General features: G+C 40.8%; 1 protein-coding gene across 3 annotated transcripts in view; it reads right to left on the reverse strand.

The window, feature by feature from the left end:
* The window catches only part of LOC110496137 (transcription factor AP-2-epsilon), a 10,697-nt gene extending 6,707 nt beyond the window's left edge, over window positions 1–3,990 (reverse strand). Inside the window, exons 1-2 of one of the 3 annotated variants that reach the window (XM_021571851.2) lie at window positions 2,825–3,075; window positions 1,024–1,479 (exon numbers count right to left, since the gene is read on the reverse strand). In XM_021571851.2, the coding sequence (XP_021427526.1) occupies window positions 1,024–1,479; window positions 2,825–2,851 (483 nt within the window). In that variant the 5' untranslated portion in view covers window positions 2,852–3,075. Of the gene's footprint in view, window positions 1–1,023; window positions 1,480–2,824; window positions 3,076–3,819 lie in introns of those variants that run through there. The other 2 variants (XM_021571850.2, XM_021571852.2) reach the window with 2 other exon arrangements.
* Between the last annotated feature and the right edge of the window lie 6,070 nt (window positions 3,991–10,060).

Below are 10,060 nucleotides of genomic sequence, written 5' to 3' on the forward strand. Positions count from 1 at the left end.
TACAACATTCCTAATATTATATTTAATATTATTACTATTATGTACTTCGAGGATATTCCTGATTTTTTTCTTCTTCAGGAGATTAACATAAATTATGTTATTGTTTTCGCTGCAATTAATACATTGTCAATAGGCTATTGAAATTAGAAATAAAGTAGGTGTATGTAAGACAATTGTATAAATCAGCCTATTCATTTGTTGATATTGTTTTGTTGATATTTCCGATATCCATGTCTATTTAAATTTACCTGAAAGAAATGGCTTATCCAAATCATCTATTTGAGAATTGCGTCCACAAAGTAGGCTAATATAGTTAAACATATGTATGTATTCAAGGTCTAATAATGTAATTGTTAGTTGCTATCAGATGTAATTGTTTGATCTCTGCTCGTTCTATTTACCTTAACAACACTTTGGGGATTAGGTTTAACTAATATAATTTTTAAGCTAACGAGACAAGCGAGGCCCTGCAATTAGTGGACCAATTCCATTTAACATGATTAGGCCTACATGTATCCATCAACGCAATCATCACGTTCCCAGCCTATTTACAAGGAAAAGATGTCCACGGTCTCTAAATAAAGTGTTAAAACGGTGCATATACTCTTTACAATAAGATCAGGGCGAAGAGCAAGGTCATTTCAATTTGACAGGTGACCACTTCGAGACAACTACTAGTCCAAATGTTGGTAAGTATGTAATATTTTACAATATGAATTGCATTTACAATGAGGTATTTTGGTAGGGTGGGCCCTTTGGAAGAAAAAACGATTGCGTAAAATACGCACAAAAATAAATTACTATCACAGTAACAAAATAAAAGTGACAGAAAGAATCCTTGCCATACACACAATTATTAGAATAGTTATTATAGATTATTCCATTAAAAAAAATTGTAAACTAATTCAGCAATTATCTACATAATGGGTGCATGGTTTAGGCTTTTTGCTAGAAGGTGACTTTTACGCACGACCAATATAGTGTTTGTGAATGAGAGAAGGAATAATAAAAAGGTCCACGCACAAATAAACCCACCTGCATGTCCTCCAGTCCGTGATGTCCAATATGCATTCCAAGAGGACCGTCTCCTAGAGCTGCGGCACCCTCCCCGAGTCCGTGGAGAAGCCGGGGTACACCGGGGTACTCCCGACGGGGGTCGAGGCTTAAAGCCCGGTGTGACTGTGACAATAGCGCCCCCTCGTCCGACCGCGATCTCTGCGAGTGCCATGCCGCTTGCTGATGCTGATGGATGGAGTTGATGGAGTTGTAGGGGTCCGATAAGTGAGAGTATGCAGAGTCCTGGCTCTGGGAGTATGAGAGCGAAGACTGTGGGTATGGAGGGGGGAAGTACGGAGGTTGGAAATCAGAGGCCGGTGTGTGGCAAAGCGGGGGAGCCGAGGAGTACGCTGCCTGGTTCAGCGAGGAGAGTTGAGACAGTCGCCCACTCGGCGAGGAGCCGGTCAGTCCGTCTGCGCGGTCCTGTGCGTAAATTAAAAAGTTGGTTAGGCTTGTAAATCCACGCATGTTATATATTACATACAAATGCGTCGATTAAATGCACCACATGTCAGGCCTATAATTCAAGTTTATATATTTATTTTTTTCGATTCAAATTATCTTTGCAAAACTATAAATAGTATCTTAAACTTTATCATAAGCACATTATAATTCGTTATTATTGTGTTAGGTGATTAACTGAACTGCAATGAAATTGAAATATAACACAAAAACAAAAGGACGTTAGAAATACAATTTAAATCAGTTCGGTAGCCTATATAAAACTGCACAAAACTTAGTCTAACATCTTGACCACAAAACAATACAGTGTATCCTAATATTCAACTATTTAATTCTAAAATGTCCAAATAACTCAAACGGAGGGTTTGATTTGCATGCAGACAGACAGCAGGTCCCCCTGGCATCGCTGCCTGGCAGTGTCAAAAAGGTCATGGCCACTGAGAACCCCAACAGAACAAAGGACAGGTATCTAATGCGCTACAGCATTATGTTGCCCCAGGAAATACAACACTCAATATGATAAAATATGTGCACACATTTATGACTACAAGAGCCTATGAAATATTTACAAAATATTGCAAATATTTCCAAGTGAAATATAAAGCGATATAACCTAAACATAACTTCTTTAGCCATTTTGTCTGAATGAATTTGGGAGTCATCATGTAATAGTGTAATAACATACCATTATCAATGCAGTCATTTTGCAATATTCTCCAATTGTCATGTAGCCTACATTCCTCTCCATATGCATGCACTTCCTGGTTTAAAAAAAATCGATTTTTCTAAAGCTGGGTCACTCGGATCAATTTTGTTGCTGGAACATTGTCCATTTTTAGAAACGAGCAAAGGGGGGATTTAAAAGCAAAAGGTCATTTAAAATATGTATAAAATTCTAAATGTCAACATATAACTGATAGCAACTAGACTAATACAGGCTACCATCTGTATGCCTTGTACACTTCACATGTTTAGCCGTTTCAACTTTCATTATGCTCACCACAGCAAAACGCAATGGGACTTTTCTCTCAAAGTGTCATCCTCGTTTAGTTGGCCCTCTTTAAATTAATATTTCTACGGACACTTTGATGCGGTCCGATTCTCCCTCCATCTGACATTCCGCATACAGCCGATCTATCCAGACAGCTGACAATGACAGTAGCGGCGCCGCTAGTGCGAAGTTAACGTCACGTATCTGTGCCCACTCAAATCAAGACAAAGTTGTAGAAATTGAAGATGACAAGACCATACAGGAACTAATCTGGGCTGCAGACTAGCGTGTAGTATTGAATGTACAGGGACTCACCATAGCCGAATATGTGTGGACTAACATCTCTTCTGGTTACCAAAAATTCACAGTCTAGGATATGGATGCCGTCAATGTCTTAGCTACGTCACCAAATAGTTATAATCCAAGCTACTTTCATCTGTCTACAAGATCCATGCAGGAAGTAGCTCAAGCTTCTTTTTTTCTTTCTTTTAGAAATGTCTCAACGTGTCAACCCTCAAGCACGTGCGGTTTAAGGATGCTTCTGCGACACGCTGTCAGAAAGTGTCCTAAATTTTCCCCATGCGCGCTACTTATAGGTTTCTGAACGCGCTCAACAGAATGAAGGGAGGGGTGGGGGGTCCAGTTCTCTTAAAGAGATATTCATTCAGACATTCATTCATTCTCCCACAATTATGTTTAAAAAAAATATTTACCTACCTTTCCTTTCTTTTTAGATTAGACGGTTGTTAAATGTAGTTATTATACTAGCCAAACATCCCCCATTTTATTTGCCTCCTGTTTTAAATGCCAAAAATGAGAGGTCTTGTCCCCAGACAATCTAAAAATAATTTTGGCACGCAATATGCATCAAATATCCTACTTGATAGGCTATGAATCAATATCCAGCCTTCTTTTTTAACTGCCTCGTAATCAAACCATTACGCACGCTATCCATCTGGTTCAACTTTTTGTTAGATGATACAGATAATTCAAAACAACTTTTAAAGTGTTCTTGAAATATATTTACAAAATTTTGAATTATTTTAGAGTGCTGTCTTCTACAATGAGTGAATGTTATTTATAGCATTTCATGCACCCAAATTGGAAAACTTACCATTTGCTAAATCGGTCCTCAAACTCATTATAGCATCAAACGAGTTCTAACACGAGTTCTTGACACTTTACACATACTATTTAAACAAAAGTGTATATTCATTGCAAGCAGCCCTACCAGTCAAAGCACAAGAGAAAACAATTTTCCAAATTCGTTTACCATTTTATAAACTTCAAGCATAGCCAAATAATGTTACCTGAAGACAGTAGGGCTCAGTCTTCGTTCGCGATTTCCAAAGCATGATGACGTTGTTGTAAAGGGCGGCTGGGTTGCAGAGATTGGAGTTAGGTTTGAGCAGGAGGTTATAGCGGATACCAGGAGGATGGATAGAGACGAGCTGAAGGTAGACTGAAGAGTGAGTTAGTTGGAGTAGCGAAGCACTAGTTTTGTATGAGTCACAGAGACAACAGACGGAAGTTTGGGGAGGGGTGTAAGGGCGGGAGGTGAAGGGAGTCAATAGGGCTGCTAAATTGGGGCTGAGAGAAGGTGAGAGTTTCATGCCAAAAGGAAACGTGTATAGATTATATTTACACAATCATATTTACCAAGTCGAATCCATGAAGTTGTACGGCAATGTGCAATTATGCCATTAGGTATGACCATGACATTTTAAGCAAACTGTATAGTGACCAGATTTGAATTAATTACAGGCAAATCATTTTTCTCATTAAGTATTTTCGTAGATATAGCCATTCAAAATGAATTATTAGAAATGTACACTCAACTGGTGTCTTTCTTGCTACTGTATCATTTGAAAACTTTTGTCCGGTATTTGGAGACCCTGCTTTTTTTGATCAATTACATTTATCGGAAATTAAACATCATCGTCATGCAGTGACATTCTCTTTTTGTAAGAAAGAAATTAAGAAAGTTAAATTCAGCTGACGGTAACTTGACATTTCGGAGAAAATAAGTCAAAACTAAATTCTTTCAGTTTTATGGATTGTGAATCTCATCTGACAAAAAAAAAACTATTGTTACACTAATATGTCAGTGTCAAAATAACTTCAATAAGTAACCCATGCATAATTCAGGGTTTTACCATGACCCGAAGTGCCACACTGCAGTCAGAATGCCATCTAGTGGTAGAAAAAGCAACATGCATGGAGACATGGAAAGATATGTGTTTACCTTAACTACAGTACCATAAACAGTACCAGTCAAAAGTTTGGACACAGATACTCATTCCAGGGTTTTTCTTCATTTTTACTATTTTCTACATTGTAGAAAAACTCTGAAATAACACACAAGGAATCATGTAGTAACCAAAGAAGTGTTAAACAAATCAAAATATATTTGATATTTGATATTCTTCAAAGTAGCCACCCTTTGCCTTGATGACAGCTTTGCACATTCTCTCAACCAGCTTCACCTGGAATGCTTTTCCAACAGTCTTGAAGGAGTTCCCACACATGCTTTGCACTTGTTGGCTGCTTTTCCTTCACTCCGCAGTCCAACTCATCCCAAACCATCTCAATTGAGTTGAGGTTGGGTGATTGTGGAGGCTAGGTCATCTGATGCAGCACTCCATCACTCTCCTTCTTGGTCAAATAGCCCTTACTCAGCCTGGAGGTGTGTTGGGTCATTGTTCTGATGAAAAACAAATAATAGTGCCACTAAATCGCAAACCAGATGGGATGGCATATCGCTGCAGAATGCTGTGGTAACCATGCTGGTTAAGTGTGCCTTGAATTATTATTATTATTATTTTTATTTATTTTTACCCCCCTTTTTCTCCCCAATTTCGTAGTATCCAATTATTAGTAGTTACTATCTTGTCTCATCGCTACAACTCCCGTATGGGCTCGGGAGAGACGAAGGTTGAAAGTCATGCGTCCTCCGAAACACAACCTAACCAAGCTTCTTAACACAGCGCTCATCCAACCCGGAAGCCAGCCACACCAATGTCGGAGGAAACACTGTGCACCTGGCGATCTTGGTTAGCACGCACTGCGCCAAGTGTGCCTTGAATTCTAAATAAATCACAGTGTCACCAGCAAAGCACCCCCACACCATCACACCTCCTCCTCCATGCTTCACGGTGGGAACTACACATGCAGAGATCATCCGTTCAACTTCTCTGCGTCTCACAAAAACTCGGCGGTTGGAACCAGACATCTCAAATTTGGACTAATCAGACCAAAGGATAGGTATCCACCGGTCTAATTTCCATTGCTCGTGTTTCTTGGCCCAAGCAAGTCTCTTCTTATTATTGGTGTCCTTAAGTAGTGGTTTCTTTGCAGCAATTAAACCATGAAGGCCTGATACACGCAGTCTCCTCTGAACAGTTTATGTTGAGATGTGTCTGTTGCTCGATCTCTATGAAGCACATATTTGGGCTGCAATTTCTGAGGCTGGTAACTCTAATGAACTTATCCTCTGCAGCAGAGGTAACTCTGGTTCTTCCTTTCCTGTGGCGGTCCTCATGAGAGCTAGTTTCATCATAGTTTTTGCAACTGCACTTGAAGAAACTTTCAAAGTTTATAACATTTTCCAGATTGACTGATCTTTAAGTAATGATGGTCTGTTATTTATTTTTGCTTATTTGAGCTGTTCTTGCCATAATATGGACTTGGTCTTCTGTATACCACCCCCACCTTGTCACAACACTACTGATTGGCTCAAACACATTAAGAAAGAAATAGATTCCACAAATTAACTTTTAACAAGGCAAACCTGTTAATTGAAATGCATTCCAGGTGACTACCTCATGAAGCTGGTTGAGAGAATGCTAAGTGTGCAAAGCTGTCATCAAGGCAAAGGGTGGCTACTTTGAAGAATCTCAAATATATTTAGATTTGTTTAACACTTTTTTGGTTACTACATGATTCCATGTGTAAATTTCATAGTTTTGATGTCTTCAATATTATTCTACAACGTAGAAAATAGTGAAAATAAAGAAAAACACTTGAATGAGTAGGTGTATCCATACTTTTGACTGGAACTGTGTACTGAACAAAAATATAATATAACAAAAATGTCCATGTACAGTATAGGTCCCATGTTTCATGAGCTGAAATAAAAGATCCCAGAAATGTTCCATGTGCATAAAAAGCTTATTTCTCTCAAATTGTGCAGTTGTATAAAGTACTTACATAAAAATACTTTAAAGAACTACTTAAGTATTTTTTGAGGGTATCTGTACTTTACTTTACTATGTATATTATTGCCGACTTTAACTTGTACTTGAGTTGGAGTTTATTTTATTTTTTACAGGGACAGTGCACATTAATCAACGTTTCAATAAAAGTGCCGGTTTTAGCCAGCCGGCTAATTTTCAAACGCAGTCCCTGGGCAGGTTATTAAAAACAATTACAGTATAGACAATCATTGAGCAGTGAGCACACACAGAGCCACATAGGACAAGCAAGACATAGCATACAGACAGAGCAACATAGGACAAGCAAGACATAGCATACAGACAGAGCAACATAGGACAAGCAAGACGTAGCATACAGACAGAGCAACATAGAACAAAAAGCAGCAAGACAAAATTCATAAAAGCAACAAAGTGTTTCCACACCTCACAAGCTACAGACAACAGACAACATGGAAAGCGGCAACACACAGCTAGGGATTATGTTCACAAATCTGATTGACCTTTAGCCATGTCTTCATGCATTTTGTGAAAGTGTGATATGTGGTGCAGTTATGTGTGTCTGATGGCAGTGTATTCCAGACATGGGAAGCTCTCACAGAGAAAGCGGATTTACTAAAGGTGCTTTTCCTTAAAGGAACTATACAGTCACCTCTCATGGCAGACCTTGTGCATCTGCTGCCATACGTTTGGGTTTTCTGTTTAACAAAAATACTGAGTGGGGGGGGGAGCCAGGCTATTTAGGATCTTGAATACAAGACATGCATTGGTGTATTGCACAAGATTTTCCCAACTCAGGAGTTCATGCTTTCTGAGGATGTAACAGTGATGATGGCTATTGGGCTTCAAGCACTTTGAGAGCCTGTTTGTAGACAGACTGAATAGGTTTTAATGTTGTACAGCAAGCTTGGGCCCAACTAGTCAAGCAGTATGTTAAGTAGGGGAGTATCATAGATTTGAAGTACAGTTTTGCTACCTCTGTAGTCAAACAATTTCGTATAAATCGGAAATTAGCTAGGTTGAATTTGGTTATCTGAATGACCTTTTTCACATCAAATATGATGCCAAGGTACTTAAAATCAGATACCACCTGGAGCTTCTCTCCTGACACGTAGACATCTGGCTCAGTAGCATCTGTTGCCCTCTTTGTGAACAACATGCAAACATTTTTTTCACATTGAGATGCAAACACGAGTCACTGAGCCACTTTGTAACCTGGACCATTACAGTAGTGAGTTCTTGTGCAGCGTGTTGTTTGCTCTTTGCATGCACATATATCATTTTATCATCTGCATACATTTGAACTTCAGATCCAGTACAGACAGAGGGGAGATCCTTAATGTACAGGCTGAACAGGAGGGGTCCCAGTATTGACCCTTGTCAATAGCTAAGAGTGGGCGACAGCTCATTGCTCACTGTGACACACTGAGTTCTGCCTTCAAGGTATGATTTCATCCATCTCAAGGCATCAGGGGAAAAGTTGAACTTGGTCAATTTTGTGATGGGAATCTCATGGTTAACAGTATCAAAAGCCTTCCTTAGGTCCAGAAACACAACCCCAACAACGCCCCTTTGTCCATCTTGGACATCACATTTTCCAGAAGAAAGCAGTTGGCCGTTTCTGTGGAGTGTTTCGCTCTGAAGCCAAACTGCATGGAGTGTAATGTGAAGGGGCTGTTGTTGAGGTGGTTAATCAGTTGTTCTGCTAGGTACAGGTAGTATACTAATGGGCCTGTAGTTACTCACGTCAGCAGGTCGTTTGATTTAAAGATGTCCGTTATTATGGCCGACTTCCATACCCTTGGAAACACCCCGAGACCAATAGCTGTGTCGGGACCACAGCACAATCCCCCCGTCGATGAGGTGGTAATTTAGTTGCCCTCTTCTTACAGAAGGCGAGAGCGAAATCGGCATATTCTGAGGGGATGCGCACGGTGGAGACCTGGTCTGGACTCTCCACCGTAGTCGCACCGATGGAAACCCCCACACACCTCCCTAAGCACTCTCGTGACCACCCCTTGAGGGCCCTCTGTTGCCACAAAATAGTGGGGTCATGACAGGCCAACCAGGGTAAGCCCAGAACCACGGGAAACACAGGAGAATCAATAAGGAAGAGACTGATTCTCTCCTCATGACCCTCCTGCGTAACCATGTCAAGTGGAGCTGTGGCCTCCCTAATCAGTCCTGACCCTAATGGTCAACTATCTAGGGCGTGCACAGGGAACAATCTAAATGGACCAAAAAGAGACGATAGAAAAAACTGTTAATGGCAATGTGAGAAATTATGGTATCTAGTCTGGCCCTAATTCAGGTTAATTGTTAGGTTTTTTTCAGACCCCCCTCCACACACACACACAGGCTGTGCTGGCTCACAGAAAGAGTGGGTCATTGTCATTTTGGTCAAGGCTCTCTATGGCAGGTTCAGCAACTGAAGGGGGCTGACTTAAATGAGTAAGCAGCTGATGTGCCAAAAAGCTACAAAACATTATCAGGCAGCTGGTGCTCATAGCAAGCCTCACCAGACAGCTTCAGTCCATATCGAATGTACAGGATGGAGTTAAGGGTCTGCAAGGACATCTGATTTCTAAGTTTGCTTTTTACCACACTCATCTGGCTGAATACTCTCTCGACTTCAGCATTCGAGTGTGGCAAGGACAACACAGACACAGCAGCCATGGCAAGTTCTTGAAACGGGTTGATATCAGCTGCATCCCTGAACTTCCAAATCTCACCCCAGAAGCCCAGTGTGTTTTTTGTCTCATTTCATTTACTAAGATGGATGCCACGCCATTGCTGGACAATCTTGTCGATCTCTGCAGGGGAGTAGCCAAGGAGCTTGGCTATTTTTTCTATTTCTCCAGGGCTCTTATTGTGCTTTAGAGTTTCCTCCACATTGAAAACGGACATGTACTGCAATGCTTCGATGTTGTCCGGCAGTCTCACCCTCAACTCATTAGTGAGGGAGACGGTGAAGGCTACACCCCACTTTCGGACATTGTTTTCATCCTCAGGCGCAAGGTGGAGCACAGCTGCCTTTGACTCAAAAAAGGTAACCAAGGTACGGTTTGGGACTGGTGTATCCAGCTATTGGCCCTTTGAGGACATCAACATTTGCCAGTGGATTCAGCACCCTGCTGCTCACAGACTTGATCAGGCTAACCAAGCTGTCAAGTAGCTTAAGAGGATATACTTGCTCTCCCTCAAAAGCCTGGATGGCCAACTGTACCTCACCCAGCACTACTGTACCTCACCCAGCACTACTGTACCTCACCCAGCACTACTGTATCTCACCCAGCACTGACTTTAAAAAAGTCAGATACAATATGTTTTGAGGATCACT

Source organism: Oncorhynchus mykiss, chromosome 18 (assembly GCF_013265735.2).
Source record: "Oncorhynchus mykiss isolate Arlee chromosome 18, USDA_OmykA_1.1, whole genome shotgun sequence".
Lineage (NCBI taxonomy): Eukaryota > Metazoa > Chordata > Actinopteri > Salmoniformes > Salmonidae > Oncorhynchus > Oncorhynchus mykiss.